The sequence below is a fragment of the Hyalella azteca genome, unplaced genomic scaffold (genome assembly GCF_000764305.2).
Source record: "Hyalella azteca isolate HAZT.00-mixed unplaced genomic scaffold, Hazt_2.0.2 contig7348, whole genome shotgun sequence".
In the NCBI taxonomy this organism is placed as follows: Eukaryota; Metazoa; Arthropoda; class Malacostraca; order Amphipoda; family Hyalellidae; genus Hyalella; species Hyalella azteca.
In genome coordinates this window covers 17,086-38,097 of record NW_025937476.1, presented here as the reverse complement: position 1 = coordinate 38,097, position 21,012 = coordinate 17,086, and the positions used below count along the sequence as shown (strand labels likewise).

General features: G+C 36.5%; 1 protein-coding gene across 1 annotated transcript; it reads right to left on the bottom strand.

Moving 5' to 3' along the window:
• Positions 1-669: 669 nt before the first annotated feature.
• Positions 670-7,953, bottom strand: LOC108670610. The gene is made up of 5 exons (XM_047881213.1): positions 7,866-7,953; positions 6,032-6,160; positions 3,129-3,329; positions 2,476-2,597; positions 670-1,041 (listed from the first exon to the last, which is right to left on the bottom strand). Exons 1-4 carry the CDS (start codon positions 7,951-7,953, stop codon positions 2,476-2,478), a joined length of 540 nt encoding a protein of 179 aa, XP_047737169.1. The 3' UTR covers positions 670-1,041.
• Between the last annotated feature and the right edge of the window lie 13,059 nt (positions 7,954-21,012).

Genomic DNA, 21,012 nt, shown 5'->3' with positions numbered 1-21,012 from the left:
CGTATTTTCAATCTATCATGTTACACGGAATAGAATTGATATTCATTCATTTTGGGAATTCCTCACCAGCATTGTGTTCTATAGGAAATATTTTCCAATAACATTTGCATCCATGAAATTTTTTTAATGCAATATAATGCTAAAGATCTGGACTTTTATTACCTTTCATGGAAAAGTTCGTTTCCTATTTCAAATGCATATACAATACCTTTTACGGGCGATAAAAATGTATCGAAGAGTATATTAAGAGTCGCTAGGATAAAAAACTTTAATCTAAAGTCTATTAGCTATCGTCTGTCCCACTTGCCTGCCGGCACAGAACGCAAGTGGTCTCGAAACTGCGTCGCCTCGGCGCGCACAAAAAACTGTTCAAAAGCATTTCCTATAGAAGTAGGTTTTTATGACTTTTATCCTCATTTCAGAACTATCGACCCCAATTTATCGAGCTTCGAATAAGAGATATTGTCTCAATTCAGCTTTATTTTATTTCAATCCGTAAAATATTTATCTAGGTCTAACATCATCTAAAAAGTAAAAGATTTTTTTTTTTCAAAAAATCGATGTTATTAAGGTTGTAATAAAAACTCGGTTATTGAATTCCAGTTTAGTTTGAGATCAATGCAAGTTTCCTTACATTGCTCCTTCTCTGGCTCGCATGAACATGATGATGATGGTTACATGGTGACGGCTCCTTCTTATGCTCACATGACGATGACGGGCTGGTGATGATGTTTAAATAGTGACGGCTCTTTCTCTTGCTCGAATGAACATGACGATGATGGCAGGACGATGATGGTTAAATAGTGACGGCTCTTTCTCTTGCTCGAATGAACATGACGATGATGGGCAGGACGATGATGGCTAAATAGTGACGGCTCCTTCTCTGGCTCGCATAAACATGACGATGATGGGCAGGACGATGATGGTTAAATAGTGACGGCTCCTTCTCTGGCTCGCATAAACATGACGATGATGGGCAGGACGATGATGGTTAAATAGTGACGGCTCCTTCTCTGGCTCGCATGAACATGACGATGATGGNCGTATGCGACCTACTAAAATTCAACCGTGCTAGTTTTTTTAGACTTTTATCGTTAAGAATAACGGAGACGATATAGCCTTCACGTTACCTACGAGGAGGCTATCTTTGCCTCTTGACTAGTATTATGTAGAAAACTATAGCTCTTTCTGAGCCTAATAAAGGGTTCCCTGCGACGCAACCCCACTACTGCAATGTTATTCTTTGGGGATGTGAAAAAGTCAACACCTGGTAACTGAACTTAAATTCTTACAATATTCTCCCCGATATTTCCAGGCAGTGTTTCCGAAATTGGAAGAAATTCCATTTACTAGCTTTCTATAAAAAAGATAACTTTGCTTATTTCGTTCATATGATTTCCAACGTCATGCTGAAGCCTTTCAAAATATTTCGTGTCATTTTGTTTACACTGATTCAAGTCTTTAAACTATCTAGAGACCTAGTAGGCTAGTACGTGCTGAATATGATAGTTAATTGATAGACTTGTCTTTCGACCGCAGTGACAGATCGCCTGCTGGGTGTGTCATCTTGAGACTTAATTGTAGGCTTTTGGATTTTCTGCGTCTGCCCTTCTGCCATTTCGTGCTAATTTCCACTTCGCATCTAAAGGGTTGGAATCCTTTTTTAGAGGACGGAATTAAAGTCAGTTGTTATTTTCTTTAGGCGGAATTTTCTTACCGCCTTCGGAATTTTCCTTATTCCTTACCTTATTTAGGCGGAATTTTCTTACCGCCTTCGTATTCGATTAATTTTTTTGTTCGGATTAGAGCGCAAAATTTTTTGAAGAAATGATTCAAATTATAAAGTGTTAGTCAGAAGTTTGTTGAATTAAGAGAATCATCTGAACATGTATTATAAAAAACGTGGACGTCAAAGTATTTTTTCAAGTGACGTCAAAGTATTGTTGGACTCATTAGCAGCTGTACGGCCACGAGTTGGCAGTAACGTAACTAACATGGAAACCCTGACCAATATTTTGAAGTACGGCCGTTGACAGTTTACAGTCATGCGGAACTTGATAGATCATTAGAAACTGCGGCTATAGAATTACAACAGCGGACGGCTACTTGGAACATCCATTACGGCAGAAGACCTTCGCGATCGATTCGGTCACGGCATTGCAACCGTACCACTACGGGGTAACACACTACGGACCAACGTTTTCCGGTAAAGTAGGGAAGTACGTACAACGGTTATAGATTTTTAATTTAGGACCTATTGATTCAGATTTTTTATTAAGAACTAGGAGCCATGTATCCTTGGGATAAAATGTGGAGTTCTGAATTTACTTGCATGTCTTATTCCTGGAACAGTTTTGTAACTCAGGACGTGCCTCGATTTTCGCAATTCAATTCTAAATGTAAAAGTGTTTCATTTTAGACCCGCATGTACTTTATTTGCCGTGATAAATTCCTGGAGTGAGATGACGATGATGGTTAAATAGTGACGGCTCCTTCTCTGGCTCGCATGAACATGACGATGATGGGCAGGACGAGGATGAAGGCGAACAACATGATCACGGGCATGCTGGCTCTGCTGTGAGTGTCATCAGAGCTTCCTGGAATACATGAAGTTCTTTTTGAAAACAATAATAAACGATAGACAATTAAACACTCATACGGATTAGTGGAGCTTCAAATTTGTAAAATCTCAGAGATTGGTGAACATAAATATATAGTGCATATTATAGACACGCGTAAATAAAGTGAAGCGAGAAATTTTACCAAAATTTGCAATGCTGAACTAAAATATGTTTTTACTTTTTACCTCTTGATTCTTTCGTATGAATAGCGTTCATTTGAGGCATAAACACTAAAACACATACAAATTAATAGGAACTCCTATTTAAGTCTAATATTGGATAACTCGAGGACTATTTTCCTAGATATCATACGTTGAATTCATAAATGACATCTAACTTATTTAAAGCAATAAGTTTATCATATCAATTGAACCGTTAAAACTTTTTTAGCAAGATTTCGTGCGGAGAAACATAAGACAATTGGTGGACCACAAAATGCTATCTTTATTTGAAAGTGTCACTTCACATATTTATTTTTATTAATTATGTTGATTATTACTCCATTACCTGCAGTGATGACAAGCAGGAAAACGTGACGTTCTCTTAAAAACCCGTAACGACACGAGAAACTCCGACCATTATCCTTCATCGTCATGTTTGTGATTTGCATCGTCGTCGCAACGGCGTCTTCGTAAATATCTTCCTCCTGGTCCTCGACTAGGGATTTGTTGTGCAACCATCGCAGTTCCGTCACATCCAAGCTTGGATCTGTTAAAAAGGATACATATTAGCCTGATTTATTATAATAATAAGTTTGACACTGATATGAGACTGGAAATGAAAAATAAATTATCTCAATCTTAAAATTAGATTTTCGCTAATGGAGGATGGCCACAACAAACGTAGTATATATATAATAATTCTGATGAAGAGTGTAAACTTTCGCCAAGTGATGGGTTTTCATGGTTACGTGCTGTACCATAAATGAGTCTCTCATACACTCTATGAACAATAATGACAATGAATGATTCCCATCTCTCGGAGATCATTCATCTAGCCAGTACATATCCATTGTGATTAAACCAACTTAACCTTTTTGTGATTAAAGTTACCAACTTTGAACGTATGCGACCTACTGAAAGTCAACCTTGCTAATTTTTTTAGAGTTTTATCGTTACAAGAATAACGAGGACATTATAGCCTTCACGTTACCTACGAGGAGGCTTTCTTTGCCTCTTGACTAGTATTATGTAGAAAACTACTTTTCCTGAGCCTAATAAAGGGTTCCAACCTGCAACGCAACCCCACTACTGCAATGTTCTTCGTTGGGGATGTGAAAAAGTCAACACCTGGTAACTGAACTTCAATTCTTACAATATTCTCCCCGATATTTCCAGGCAGTGTTTCCGAAATTGAAAGAAATTCTATATACCAGCTTTCTATAATAAAGATAACTTTGCTTATTTCGTTCATATGATTTCCAACGTCATGCTAAAGCCTTTCAAAATATTTCGTGTCATTTTGTTTACACTGATTCAAGTCTTTAAACTATCTAGAGACCTAGTAGGCTAGTACGTGCTGAATATGATAGTTAATAGACTTGCCAATCTGTGACAGGCGATCTGTCACTGCATGCAGTGACAGATCGCCTGCTGGCTGTGTCATCTTGAGACTTGTAGGCTTTTGGCTTTACTGCGTCTACCCTTCTGCCATTTCGTGCAAATTTCCACTCATGCTAAAGGGTTGGAATCCTTCTTTAAATTAAAAACGGAATTAAAGTCAGTCGTTATTCAATTTTTTTTACTGCCTTCGTATTCGAATAAAATGATTTGTTTGGATTGGAGCGCAAAATTTGTTGAATAAATATTTCAAAATATAAAGTGTTAGTCAAAAGTTTGTTGAATTAAAATGAACCTCTGAACATGTATATTATTTTTTAAAACGTGGTTCGACAGCGAATTATTGAAGTGCATAAGCTATGAATTTCATTGAAAATTAGGGTGTTTGAAGTCTTTTACTGAAATATACTGTACTGTCAACTGTATAGTGTGTGTGAGACGCGGTTGTTCTCGAGACCGAGCGTTTGACTATATCGAAGGTTGGCGAGGTCTACGCGAGGAAATTCCAGTCAAGGAATTCGGCTTCATGCGAATGTCAGGCATAAGTGTGTGCGTTGACGGTGTATACAAGGACCGTAAAGTTCGCGCCATAGGTTGTTCTTCTGAAGTAACGTCCACGCGCACGGTCTGCAGTCTGCGGACGTTGTGATTGCAACGGCCGTTAGGACGGCGGTTGCACCCGTTTTCGAACATTAACGGTTGCGAAAAACTTAGACTCATTGACAAAGCTACGATTTCTGAAAGAACAACTACAATCAACAAGTAACGACCTCGACTTCACTACATTTTTGTACGGCCAACATTAACGCAACGGCCGCACTGGCCGTTTTTCAATTGCGAGCCAGACCGAGAAACAGCCAGAAGCGCAGCAATGAAACAGCCGTCAACCCATTCAAGCAACGTCGAAAGTAGGGTTGGACTCATCAGCAGCTGTACGGTCACGAGTTGGCAGTAACGTCACTAACATGGGAACCCTCACCAATATTTCGAAGCACGGCCGTTAACAGTTCACAGTCATGCGGAACTTGATAGATCATTAGAAACTAAGGCTACAGAATTACAACAGCGGTACGGCTACTTGGAATATCGTTACGGCGGAAGACCTTCGCGATCGATACGGTCACGGCATTGCAACCGTACCACTATGGGGTAACACACTACGGACCAACGTTTTCCGGTAAAATCGGGAAGTACTAACAGCGGTTAAGGATTTTTAATATAGGGCCTATTGATTCCGTTTTTTTAATAAGAATTCAGAGCCATGTACCCTGGGGATAAAATGTCGAGTTTTGAATTTACTCGCATGTCATATTTCTGAAACAGTTTTGTAACTCAGGATGTGCCTCGATTTTCGCAATTCAATTCTAAATGTAAAAGTGTTTCATTTTAGACCCGCATGTACTTTATTTGCCGTGATAAATTCCTGGAGTGAGAGCCTTAACAAAAACTCTCTTCAATTATTGACCGTCTCGAGTCAGAAATGATACTGAATTTAACGATTCTTCAATGCACTAGGGGTGCGAAAGTTACTCTCACAACAAATAATATTAAAATAAATAACAACAACATAACTGACTTTATACAGTATGTTTCTATTGCAGCATATAACTATAATAAAAATAACCATATTTGACATTCTAGGAAGCACGTGAGCCGTATATATCTATTGCAGTATATAATTAATAATAGAAATAACCATATCTCACATTCTAAGAAGCACGTGAGCAGCATATATCTATTGCAGTATGTAATTTATAATAAAAAATGACCATGTCTGACATTCTATTAAGCACGTGAGCAGTATATATCTATTGCATTATCTAATTTATAATAAAAATAACCATGTCTCACATTCTAGGAAGCATGTGAGGTTGACATTTGACCCAACAGTGAAGGGCCCCACCGTCTTGCCGGACACCAACTGCCCCCACCTCCCCCCCACCGCCACACCCAGACTCAGAAGTTCGGGTATCTCCGCTCCTGGGTGGAGAATTGGAAATGTTACTCGTGACCGTAAGATGTTACTGTATTCAAATTTAATTAAAGGTATTCTAATATTTTCAATTAGTTAGTCGATTTAAACTCAATTAAATTGTTGTGCTAAATAATTAAAATATCAATTACAATCTAGGTAAAATAATCAGAAGTCGTCCATGAAATAACCAAGTCGACCATGAAAAATTTAGTATTTGAACGAAAATAATTTGTGTTTTATCGCCGATCTGATAGACGAATGTTAGATAAGCTACCTAAGTTAACTCTTATCTCTAAATAAGATATCTCTTACTGACTGTGATGTCATTGAGAAATTTACATACACAAATTCATGACAAGTAGTTGTTACAATTCTAGAACTTGCTATGACATCTTGAATCAAAAATGATATGCAAGGTTCAACAGAAATGTTCATGATCTTTATAACTGAAGCAGTAATGATATCTTCAGAAGTAGTTGCTACAAAATATTTTTTTAATAATGAGGCTTAATATTTGTAATAAGTATTACTATCTACAATGAAAGGGTAATTATTATTAAGCATAATATAATAACGAGTATCTATAATTCAGTTGCCAAAAATACTTTTAAATTAATTTATCGTAATATGTGCAAATTGCCAAAAAAAAAACATCTAATACAACTATAACTTTCACTGGGTATGTGCAGTAATATGCCAAATGATGTAATATCTTTTAATGCTTTCTCTAAGGTAGCGGTCGTGTCTTCGAATTAAATTATTTATTTGTAATTTTCAAAATATATGATTAAAGTACATGATGGAATAATATTTTTCCGGCGTCAATAATAAAGCCTTAGTAAAAGAAATAGTTTTAATAACATCATTATATATAATCGCTTCAGCAGCAATAAATAGCGTTGGAAATACATCATTAATGAGATTTGTATTTAATAATTTATGTATGTCAAAGTCACGTAACTGAGAAGTTTTGTCCCATTTTAAAATTAATTTGACGCTATTCATTAAATAAAGTCTAAACATTTTGGTCCTAACCTGAGTTGAATTTGCCGAATTAATAGAAGTGCCAAAAAATTATTGATTAATTTTCAGCCACATAATTAAATAAAGAGTTCTATAATTTTGTGCATAAATTTATTAACTCATAATCGAATGTGGAATTATTAAATTCTGTAAATTAATTTTTCTGCAGATATTTAAATAAAGGTCATTCTCCAACTCTGTAGGTAAAATTCACGACACCTAATGAAATATAGAATTTTAAAATTTTGTAAAAGTATTATTCTGACCATAATTGAATTAAGAGTTCATCAATTTTATAGATTAATTTTTCACCACATCATTAAACAAATGTTTTCAATTCTATCGATAAATATTTTTTTCCAATTATTAAATGTTTTTTTTTTTCAATTTTATAGATTAAATTTTCGCCAACATGGAATGCTCTTCAATTTTATAGATTAATTTTTGGCCATCATGAATAGTTTTCAATTCTATATATTAATTTTTCGCCATCATTGAATGGTCTTCAATTATATATATTAATTTTTCGCCATCATAGAATGGTCTTCAATTCTATAGATTAATTTTTCGCCATCATGGAATAGCCTTCAATTCTATAGATTAATTGTTCGCCACATGAATCAGGATAGTATTTTTCTCGCTTTCAATCATATAGCTGCGGGCACGACAATGATGCGTGAGGCTGACCTGAGGATGCGTCGTCGGGCACCGGCGCAACCAAGGAGGCCGCGCGTGCCAGGCTGAGCTGCAGGAGCAACAGTAAAGCCTTCCCCATGTCCACAGCNTCATCCTACACAACTTCATCCTGCACAACTTCATCCTGCACAACTTCATCCTACACAACTTCATCCTACACAACTTCATCCTGCACAACTTCATCCTGCACAACTTCATCCTACACAACTTCAACCTAAGCAATTTGATCCAGCATATCTTCATCCGGCACTAATTCTTCTTTAACAATTTCATCTTAGGCAACTTCATCCTACACGCAACTTCATCCTACACGCAACTTCATCCTACACGCAACTTCATCCTACACGCAACTTCATCCCAAACAACTTCACTCTAAACTACTTCGTTCCATACAACTTCATCCTCAAAAATTTCGCCTGAACGTAACTTCATCTTACACAAATTTATTTTATTTATCATAACTTGGAAGAGAGGTAAAGTCGTGCGAAATTCTTACAAAAATCGAGGCTCAGGCACGAAGTAGATAACTGAAAACATTGCAGGCATTTAAGAACTAATTTGAACTCGGAGAAAGATGCCCTGATCAATTCACTACTCGTAGCTAAGTGTTAGTAGAATTCAATACCGACAGGAATTATCAAAGTTCTTCTCTTTGTATATAATTATCTGAAAACCTTTCATGTGTTTGGACAGGCCCTGCAAAACTTCGGACTTGTCGTTATTCTCGTGTTCGGAGAAGTCGACGCTCATTACCTCGAAAATTTATTATCTGATTACATCATCGTTTATACGCTTATCGTTAGTCTCGATCGTAATTATTTCCTTAACCTTGTCTCTGTGCTGGCCTCGTGATTAAACCGTGTTAACCGTGTTACTGTCCGCTGCCAATTTTTTTTTCCTTCAATTTAATTTGAGTTTGTGCGGATGTGTTGTCATTTTGTTTTGTTCACTGAAATTGCATGTTCGCGCTTCTACGTTCGTTCGTTTAGGTCTTCAAAACAACCCCGTTTGTTTTGTGTGGCTCCGTGGAGCTTCTGTTCTTAAATTGATTCAACTTTTAGCCTTAAAGCTTGACTTTAACTTCTCATGCTTGCATGCCCTTATTTGACACCTGTGAGTACGTACGAATACACCTTGTACTATTTTCTCTTTTTAGCGCATTTTCTCATTTATGGAAAAATGCACTATTGTGCTCGCCATGTCCGTCTGTCAGTCTGCATGTCCGTGACTTCACGTTTTCGTCGACGAGAAAATGCGCTCTCTGTCACTCACTGCAGTGAGTACTGAGTTATATTTTTTCCTTCTTGTAGTTCTCAATGCGAACTATTGTCTAAGGTTCCTCAACGGGAACAAATAGGTTAGTTATTTTAATTATTTTGCATAAATTATAATAATTGTTCGGATTTCATTTGAGCATCATACAAAAATTATTGCGTTATACCTTGAATTTGTTATTTATGGGATTAAACTGTTTATCTGTCTCAAGCAGATAACAATCTACCCAACGACCTCTACTTTCTCATTGGTCTTCAACTCTGCTGCTTCTGTTTATTTGATCTTCTGCAGACCCTTAATTATTACGTTCTGTTGCCACCGGCAACATGGTGAGAATTGGAGAGAGATAAAGACGTTCATATCTGAAACAGCGATTCATTCCTTTGTATTTAAATATTTTGATCCTTAACTCCTTATTTTCGAAACAATACTAATAATATCTACGTATTCTACTACAGTAAGTTCCACATCGCGATTATGGTTTTCCCCTAGTTTCGTTCTGTGAACCGCTTCGTTTTGCGAACCACTTAAATAAAAGTTCCGACGGTTTCGTAGTTTTTCGATTGCCAATTGTACCAAAATTCAATACTTGACAAAATTTTATTGTCACAACTTCATCCTACACAACTTCATCCTGCACAACTTCATCCTACACAACTTCATCCCACACAACTTCCATGAACCCTGTTGGTTTTGTGTAGCTCCGCGGAGCTTCTGTGCTTAAATTGCTTCAACTTTTAACCTTAGATCTTAACATTATCTTCGCATGCTTGCATGCCTTTATTTGACACCTGTAAATACGTACCAACATACCTTGTACTGTTTTCTCTTTGTTCCTTCTTGTAGTTCTCAGTGAGAACTATTGTCTAGGGTTCCTCAACGGAAACCAATAGGTTAGTTATTTTGATCATTTAGCATGAGTTATTATTGCTCGGATTTTACTTGTGCTAAAAATGAAATATTATTATTATTATTATATAATATAATTATTATACTATCATACTAAAATTATTGCGTTATACCTTGTATTAGTTATTTATAGGATTAAACTGTTTATCTGTCTCAACCAGATAACAATCTACCCAACGACCTCTACTTTCTCATTGGTCTTCAACTCTGCTGCTTCTGTTTATATGATCTTCTGCAGACCCTTAATTATTATGTTCTGATGCCACCGGCAACATGGTGAGAATTGGGGAGAGGTAAAGACGTTCATATCTGAAACAGTGATTCATTTCTTTATATTTTAATATTTTGATCATTAACTCCTAATTTTCGAAGCAATACAAATATCTGCGTATTCTACTACAGTAAGTTCTACATCGTGATTATCGTTTTTCCCTAGTTTCGTTCTGTGAACCGCTTCGTTTTGCGAACCACTTAAATAAAAGTTTCGACGGTTTCGTAGTTTTTCGATTGCCAATTGTACCAAAATTCAATACTTGACAAAATTTTATTGTCGTGCTGTTAAATAATAAACAACCATTGCTGAGCAACGGCGGTAGAAAGGTGGATTTTTTGACTGATTTTATTATTAAGGTAAACACAACCAAGATGCGAATTAATTTTGAGCACGGTTAATACAAGACAAATATTCACCTGACGACACGAAGCATAAATAAGAACTGAGCGATGGTGGAATTTTAAGGATTCTGCTCTATCGCTGCTCTGTCGCGTCTCTACGCCGGCTCTGCAGCCGGCGACGGCCTGCTCTATTCCCTGCCCTAAATTTTAACTGGGTAAAGCGGCTTCAAGTTTTGATAGGGTAAAACGTCTTCGTTCATTTGCTCTCAGAGGCAAATTTGAGGAACTGAGCTTCCAGATCTCAGTTTAAGACAAGTACCTCGTAAAAAATTATATTTTAGCAGAATATTCGTTTATATAACTTGAGTGCAAATAACGATTTATGTATTATATTGGGCCAAATTTCGATAGTAATACACTAAGAAAGGGAGAAAAAAAATTGGTAAATATAATATCATATCTGAATTATGATTATTTTGTTCGAAATGATTTTTTACATAGGTAAAAGAAGTGAAAAAAATTGCCTACCTGGTCATAACCTCAGTAGTATTTAAACAGTGATTGTAAAGATGGTTGGGTTTATGCACCCCATCATCAAATGAGGTTGGCATTTTTTAGAATGTTCAGTGATGATTTTCATTTACTTATGCGTCCGGTTATTAAATACATATTGATTACAGAAAAAAACGGCAGCAATTTTGTTCAGTTTTCTAGGCCCTGTCCTTTAATTATAAGAATTCTGTCCTGTAACCGTACAAATTAAGCACGAATATGTAACAATTCACCACACTTCCGTACCAGAGGCAGTGTATTCTCAAATAAGATTAATTAGTATGCATGCCAGTGCCTGGTATGTATTTAAACGAACGGAGAGTATGCATTATAAATTACAATTCATATACATATTCCGTGTCATCCTGATTGTGATGAACTTGCGTATCCAGATTTAAAATGAACCACTTTCGCAACAAAATTTATTCAAAAACGAAAAAAAAACGATTAGAGATAAAAATGTGTGATCAAGTTTAGAGCTTTAGAATACTAATTAAAGTAAATCTTATCACTGGAATGACTGAGTACAGGAGTGGAAAAGTATTCATACCGGCTCGCTAGTCTAATTACAAATATATAAAGTCTATGTACTATTTATTAGTAAATACATAGATTATGAAACTATTCTCAAATTTAATATTATTATATAATATATAAGAAAAGTACATCAGAGTATAATGAAACATTTCCTAAAACGTAACCTAAGCAGGTACTGCATGTATTTCGTCTCACTAGTGCTTACAAGTTAACCCCAAGAGAGCTAACATTACGTTGCACGCTGAAAAAATCTTGAAAAATACGCTCTAACAATTCAAGACCTAATATACTACGGTTTCATTCCTTCTTCTTCGCTTCAAAAAGAAATCTTGAATATTCATTCGAAATATTACAATATTGGATCGTTTACCGGTGACATTCATCACTTGCCTCATTACAGGAACACATCACAGTAACGCGTGACGAGCTGTTGAATTGAGCACAATTGGGCTATATAACAGAACCGCCGCCTCCCATACATCACTTGTACTCCTGCATAAACACGAGCACCATCTCCTCAGTTACTCTACGAAAGTGAGACACTTTTAATGGTCATTGTATTTACTTTTAAATCTCGGACATTACGGTGCTTGGTTAGCATTATCTTCATTTCATAACAATAACTTAATTGACATAAAAATTTTTAAAATCCATGCTTTTAATTAAAATGCATTTGAATCGTCTTGATTTGAATAATTTATTTCAATGATTTTGTTTGTACATCGACAGGAACAACTACAAATATTTGCTTTCTATGTTTTTCAATTTGATATCATTAAATTTTATTAAATTTTTATATTTTTAAATTTTTTTAAATTTTTTAAAATTAAATTTAGTATCGTGCCAAAACCGTTCACTAACAGTTTTGCTGCATGTGGCAAGGAGTAGTTGAACAATATTCTGTATTTTGATTTATGACATACTTGGGCACACGACAGATGTTCACTGGTGAGGGCAAAACGTCTAATGAAATCACTAATTTTACTGTAATAATTAATTTATTTAATGCTTATCCGTATTAAACAAGTTGTATTTTTGAGTAATAGTTCCATTCTAATCGTACAGTTAGTTTCCAATTTATTAAAAAATCATGAAAATTATATCTTGCAGATGCACACAATCCTGTTCTTCACCGCTGCGGCGCTGTGCTTTGCCCTGGGACGCGCCGACCCGACAGATCACTCGATGGTGGGAAGGGGATTTATGGGGACTTTCGCGCTCATCGTTGAAATAATAATTCTAATTCTAATTCTACTTTATAATTATTACAGAATTCTTATAAATTATATATAATATAGAATTATTATAATTTATAATTATGATAATTCATAATTATAATTATAAGTATTATTTCAACCATGGTCGAGCCTGTCAACATCAATCCTAAGATCGTGTCGGCGGTGCATATGGAGGAGGATGCCGCCGAGCGGCGGTCTCAGAGATCCGTCAGTATCGAGGATCCGACAGTCTCCACAATTGCATCCGATGAAATGGCTTTAGCTGCTGAACTCCGCAGTTCAGAGGGAACGACTAACGCTCCTTGTGACTCAGATGAAACTACTACCGAAGCTGTTGATTCCCGAGGCACAAGATCTTTGGATCTCATTGAATCAATGATACCTTCAGGTGCCCAACAAGTTATTGACTGGAAAAAACAAGTGATTGAGCAGCTAGGAGGGAATATCAGCCCTTCTAGTCCCCCAGAACAGTAACTCATATTATAAACGATTCAGAATTTTTGTCGGCTTGATTATGATAAAACGACTCAAGATCTTAGATATTTCAAATCAGTGCAGGAAGATAATACTTAGTATAGTAGTATAGTATAGTATCTTCGGCATTAAATAAATAGGCCTGGATAGGCCTGTCGCCGATTCTTGTACTTTTCTTGACTAGACTGGCCTTACGGACGGAAGATATCAGTTGTTCCGTAGGGTACGATACTTCCAAAGTTTAGTATGATCAACAAGTATTGGGTTGTTTGTGTTAAGACATCCCATGTTGGTAAGCGTACCGTTATAAATTATTTATTATTTTCCTCCAGGTAGGTAGCCTCTTAAAAATATTTAATACGTTTGCAGCAGTTTTACACTTTGTTTGAAAATAAAATGTACGGACAATTCGTCTTCAGTAAAGTTTATCCTCGTGTTATCCAGTTTAAATTTGTATCTGATGACAATAACCGCAACCAGTATATTTAGGCAAATAGTTCATGTTAGATTGGGATTAAGATTTAAAAATACACAGAGCTGCCTTTGTTGTTAAGCCGAATTGTTTATTTACCTCGAGAATCAATGTTTAGGATGCGATCTCCTGAGCAATGTACAAATCCGACTTCAGTGTGTCAATTGGAAAATTAACATTGAATGAGTTGATATTGAAGCTTACATCAACTTTGGTGTACAGAGATCACACGCTATTTGATGATCAGATTATTAAAGTTGATGATCCGGGGCCATACTTTCAAAACTCATTAAGTAAACGTAAGTACTTACGCTCTATTTTCTTGTCTATGATTGGTGTATTTTGCTTGAAAGGCCGTCAATGATTGGCTAATGAACTTACGATCTCTTAACATTTTTTGAAAGTATGGCCTCCGAATTAGACAATGACCGTCACATAACTCGTAAGTGTACAGAGCGCATTTACCTATTCCGCCGTATAATACAACGCACTCCGAAGAACGGATTCGTGGGAGACTGAAACTCAAAATATACACGCGGAGGACGAAATTTTGCCTCTATATACCAAGTCTTGACCTGGCCCGAGAATCCGAAACAGAGTGTATAAATAAATGACCAATTATATAAAAAAAACGAGTTAGCGTTTTTATGTGTTCTGCTATCATCGAATCTTCAAAATGTTGACTGCACCAACATTCTTGATCGAAAGGTTGACCAGACTATTGCATTGATGGTTTCATTTTCCTGTTCGTCAAGTGTTCGCACATGTTGAACATTGTTGCACATGTTACATTAAAGCTCATGAAAACTATTATTGCACATATGTTACATAGTAGGAAACGTTAAACACTATTGCTCATGCTAGATGGTAGCACAAGTAAACCATCATTGCACATGTTACATGGCAGCACATGTTAAGAGACAAGTAGGTGCAGTTCTACAGGTTGCTACAGAAAATCTCATTCTAAATCTCATTCTCAGTGTAAAATCTAATCTCGGTGTCAAATCTAAGGCGCAACCAAGCTTGGGCAACGGTTCAAACCAACTAACCACGGTTTAAATTGCATATTGCATCTCCCCGACAAAATTTTTAGAAAATGTGTCCCATAAAGTTATTCTAAATTTTAATAAAACTATACCACAAATGAAACAGTCTGAGTGGGGATTGCTTGTAAAATGTTCAAGTGGCTGCAGTAATTTCTAATATTGTTTCATGACGTGAACCTAGTCAGCAATGGCCAGGATAAACGTTAAACGATAACTTTCTAATCACAATAATAATGATGAATAATTGTTATCATGGCTACCAGCAACCGAACAGAACAATGAAATGAACAGTTGCAGGTATAGACAAAATTTACATTATAACTGTCGAAGCCCCTTAATGGCTTGAAGCTTTGATGCTGGCACTAGATTTGATGTTCGCTCTTTGTAGTGGACAGTCCATTGAAGACGCTAGCTGTGGCGGTTGTCTGAGGCACATGAGTTTTCAGTGGGCCATACTTTCAAAACTCGCTAAGTGAACGTAAGTACTTACGCTCTATTTTCTTGTCTATGATTGGTGGATTTGGCTTGAAAGGCCGTCAATGATTGGCTGAAGAACTTACGATGTCTCAACTTTTTCAAGTATAGGCCCGTCTCATCAGCCCCAGCTGATCTACAAGATCGATGCGCTTAAATCTTTCCAGCAAGTTCTGGCTGGTAAAATTTAAGTATAGAACGGCGTGAACCTAAAGTTTTTAACGAAGAGCAATATGTCTGTTAAGGCGGCATTGCGTCATTTTAGCGAATTTTTCTTTAAAAAAAAATGTTGAGTTATAATTAATTGAGTCCATGTTGTAATTTAATGGAGCAAAAAGTGTTTTCAGTAGTTTGAGATATGCTTATAAATTTTGTTGTGATTTTATGAGAATTTTAATTACATTATAGGAGGTCGAGGGAGGCCGTTCGATGTTTTGAATTGAAAAATATATATACATTCTTTTGTTCCATCAGCGAAAAATTCCATCAGGCAATTCTTGTATAGGTTGAATAAACTTATTTCACTGGCTATGTTCAATGAGATTTTCTTAATGATGCAATTAGGAAAACATTTACAATTACTGAATAGCCATATATATTAATTAAAGCCTATTAAGTGGAATTTTTGAAATGGATACGTGGACAGTGTCGTATAGTATTTTTGAAAAGGATACGTGGAACGTATCGCATCGTATTTTTGATAAGGATACGGGGAACGTTTCGTATAGTATTTTTGAAAATGATACGTGGAACGTATCGCATCGTATTTTTGAAAAGGATACGGGGAACGTATCGCATCGTATTTTTGAAAAAGATACGGGGAACGTATCGTATCGTATTTTTGAAAAGGATACGGGGAACGTATCGTATCGTATTTTTGAAAAGGATACGGGGAACGTATCGTATCGTATTTTTGAAAAGGATACGTATACATTCAGGTCAATAACTTTTCGTAATACGGATAAGACGAAAAACCTCACAGAAAACCTCACATCAAATACTGATTTATATAAGTTATATAATCATGTTCCTCATGATTACAAAACATGCTAGTAATAATGACCTCTGTATAGCCGCAGTTCACTAACTTTTTATATCAAACATGTATTCTACAATTCCATTTTGGCAACATCTGCTAGAGTAGCAGATTTCGAACGCGTAATCCACTGGCCGGCCTGTGTACTGTACAGTCCATTCGCTTTACCTGCCCTTGTTTACCATGTTAGAGTTAACTGTTCAGTTTTCAAAGTGAATTATGTACTAGCCCTACGTCCACTTTTCTCTAGTAGATTTTAGAAGAAAAAACCACGCCCGCCAGTGTTTCTAGCGTATATATTTGTTTTTCTTTATTTTTTGTGCTGTTATAATCACTATTTGCAACTTGTTTGTTCCTTAAAACTAAGCCTAAAAAGCGAACCAAGTATTAAATCATTGAACAAACTTTTTCACATAGAACTCGGCATGCTTGGAGGTGAAATATGAATCGTCCTAATTGCGTATATATAACGTCTTTTGAAGCCTTGTTGTTCTGACCAAACACCAAAAGCTAACATTGCTTTATGAGACTATAGAGAAAATGCATGAATTAATTTACAGACTAAATAATTTATCAAATTATAATGTTTTTGAATATTAAAAAAAGGAAAAATAATTATAGGAATGTTATTCCCTACTTGGAAGCTCGTGCATGGGAAGTTCGTTTAGTGTTTGCCTATCAATGTACTTGATCAATACAATATTACAAAATTGAAATACGATTATGATCAGTCTCACAAACGTGACATATGAAACATCCGTGTAGTGCGCCTGCGTACTTCATTAATATGCACTGCCAGCTTTTCTTCACATGATTCAACAAACTGGTCCAGGATGTAAAAATTAAAATAAGCTTCGGGGGGATCGGAAATTTCCTGGCACGTCACATGTGTAGAAATGCTTTTATAAAATTACTGGTTTCAATGGGCCTGAAGTTTCGGTGATTCATGAGTGATGATACTGTGTACATTTTAAAAGATATTCAATCTAACGAACAGTAAAAGAGAAATAGATATGTACTAGAATTGCTTTGAAAACAGAACCGTATTTATAGAGTATGACTTCAAAATAGGCGAACTGGGCATCAAATAAGATGTACATTTTGTTATTTTTTCTGCGTCATATTCTCAAGTAACTCTGATGATATAGAAGTCGTTAATGATTATTAATTATCCAATTTATGAGGGCTTAAACTGATCTTGCGAAATAAAATGACGTAACGTGGCTGTGGAAGTTATGTAGATTTCGCTCCTTATAGACCTTCATTAATACATCCTGACCTGTTTTTAATTATATAACACTGTAGAGTAACTCAAATTCCAGCGGCAACGACGATCCAAGAAAATTCTAATCTGAAACCCAGACATTATAAGCGAAACGGACAGCCAGTGATGTCCTACCGCAGCTGGCACAGGTGGCAGTGTTTTAACTTTTTACCCTAAGACATCACTTTGCCAGGGCAGTCGGACCTTCACCGCTCCAAAAAACAGGCTTCATCCGCCTAAGGTTTTGTTGTTTTGTCTGGTTCTTGAGAAAGTGGAGTTTTCCTGACTAAAGCTCCGTAACCCTACATTTTGGAAAAAATTAGATCGGTACTTACTGCAGCGAGTGACAGAGAGCGCATTTTCTCGTCCGTCCGTGAAGTCATGGACGGACGGACGGACTGACGGACATGACGAGCACGTAAATAGCGCATTTATTCCATAAATGAGAAAATGCGCTCAAAATAATATTTCAAGGCTGATGATGAGGGTAGCCAACATCAACATGCTGACAAATCTGCTAGAAGTTCCGTTAAATCGCGCTTCTTGGCCTTTAACTCCAGGCCTTGAATTAATTGGAAGAGAAATTGTCTTGGAAAGCTAATAAAACGATACCAGTTACGCAGCCATTTGATGAAACTACGAAATCCGAACCAGAATTAAGCGGTCAATGTGGTCGTTCATTCGTCGAGTGTTTCGTATAAGGTCACTGGTTTCGCTTCTGTCTGAATAAAAATCTGTTTCTATTCTAATTCTCTAGGTTTCGTACCTACTTTATTTCGTTTTCGAAAATGATTGCATTTCCTACATCAGATTGCAAATACAAATGAACTCTGATCAGCTTCATGCAATATAATTTTTGTAGAAAATATTTCTTGCACCGCTAACGCCACTCAGTGTCTATTTTTTCCATATGTTTGAGTTCTCTTGTGCTAGAAGAGGGTTCCCAGATAATCCATTTAATGCCCATATTTATTAATTTCGGTCGATTTTTTTAGCGCATTTTCTCGTTTATGGAAAAAAGGCGCTATTGTGTTCGCCATGTCCGTCTGTCTGTCTGTCCGTCCGTGACTTCACGTTTTCATCGACGAGAAAATGCGCTCTCTGTCAAGCACTGCAGTGAGTACTGAGTTATATTTTTTTCTTAGGAGTTTGCTGGCTAAAACGAACCGGGCTGTTTTGTCTGTTAGGACCTTTTTGCAGAAAATTTGTATAATTTAGTTTAGACTGTACTAATTTAGGTCCATGGCACGATATATAAGCTTTTCATACAATTCGAATAATCAAATATTGTATACGTTGATTTTACTAGCATGCATTTGTTTTTCTCCGTCCAAAAATTCTCCTCTTCCGTACAACGGTATTCCTGAGTAAGAGCGCGGTAGCTAGTGCCTGGTGTGTATATTGAATAAATGTCGATATGCATAATACATTACATATCATATTCCGTGTCATCCTGATGATTTTCATCGTTCGCCCCAGAAACAGGATCACATATGTAACTGTCTCTTATACACATCTAGATGTGTATAAGAGACAGTCCTAGCACGTCACATGTGTGGAAATGCTTTTATAAAATTTCTGGTATATTTCAATGGGCCTGAAGTTTCGGTGATTCATGAGTGATGATACTGTGTACATTTTAAAAGATATTCAATCTAACGAACAGTAAAAGAGAAATAGATATGTACTAGAATTGCTTTGAAAACAGAACCGTATTTATAGAGTATGACTTCAAAATAGGCGAACTGGGCATCAAATAAGATGTACATTTTGTTATTTTTTCTGCGTCATATTCTCAAGTAACTCTGATGATATAGAAGTCGTTAATGATTATTAATTATCCAATTTATGAGGGCTTAAACTGATCTTGCGAAATAAAATGACGTAACGTGGCTGTGGAAGTTATGTAGATTTCGCTCCTTATAGACCTTCATTAATACATCCTGACCTGTTTTTAATTATATAACACTGTAGAGTAACTCAAATTCCAGCGGCAACGACGATCCAAGAAAATTCTAATCTGAAACCCAGACATTATAAGCGAAACGGACAGCCAGTGATGTCCTACCGCAGCTGGCACAGGTGGCAGCGTTTTAACTTTTTACCCTAAGACATCACTTCGCCAGGGCAGTCGGACCTTCACCGCTCCAAAAAACAGGCTTCATCCGCCTAAGGTTTTGTTGTTTTGTCTGGTTCTTGAGAAAGTGGAGTTTTCCTCCATACACCTCACAGCTCAAAAAGGCTCCCTCGTCTGGCAAGCCAATCTGTAATAAATAAAGCCATTAGGCAACATATTTGTGTCTTTTAGTACAGTATCTTCGGCATTGAAGAATAGGCTTGGATAGGCCTGTCGCCGATTCTTGAACTTTTGTTGGCTAGACGTTAAAAGTTAAATTGTGCACCTTATTAGTCTACCGACCCGCCTAGGATGACATCGTCAAGGCGACTTGGCCAGAGTTCCTTCCGATCCGCTATGCCACTGGAGTCAAATCGTTCCATATTTGTGTCTTATAGTACAGTATCTTCGGCATTGAAGAATAGGCCTGGATAGGCCTTGCTGCCACTACACCGTAATTGAAAACTCCTTTATGGCAAGTTCGTTTAATATTTGCCTATAAATTTTCTTGACCAATGATATTACAAAATTGAAAGCGATCAGTCTTATATACGAGACGGATTTGAAACATACATGGAGTGCACCTGCATACTACATTGGTATGCACTGCCAACCTATAATCCTCTGATAATGATAGAATTGAACAATCTGGTCAAGGATGTGTAGTGTAATTTAGGCTTAGGAGAGGATTGGAAATTTCCCAGTACGGCGTAAAAAATGTTCAGTGAATTCTTGGGAAATATAAATTCTTGGGAAAAAAATGTAGTGAATTTCAGTGAAAATTCTCTGTGAGGATTTGGTGGTTCACGAGTGTGTAGAATCTAAAATGAATGGAATCTAATGAACATTCAGAGGAAGCAGCGCATTAGAATTGGACAAGTAAAAAACAGCCTTTATGTAGCATAACTCAGAAGTAAGCCAACGAAGTATCGAACAAAATATCAATTTTATTATTCAGTTCTACGCCATTTTCATTTGTATACCTCTCTTGGTCTTACATTCGATTATACGAGTAGTTATGGTCCTATTTATGAGCGCATTGAACTGATCTTTTAAAATAAAACGACGTAACCTCGTTGTAGAGTTAAGAATTTGTTCCCTATAGACATTCATTGATGCATCCTGCTAAA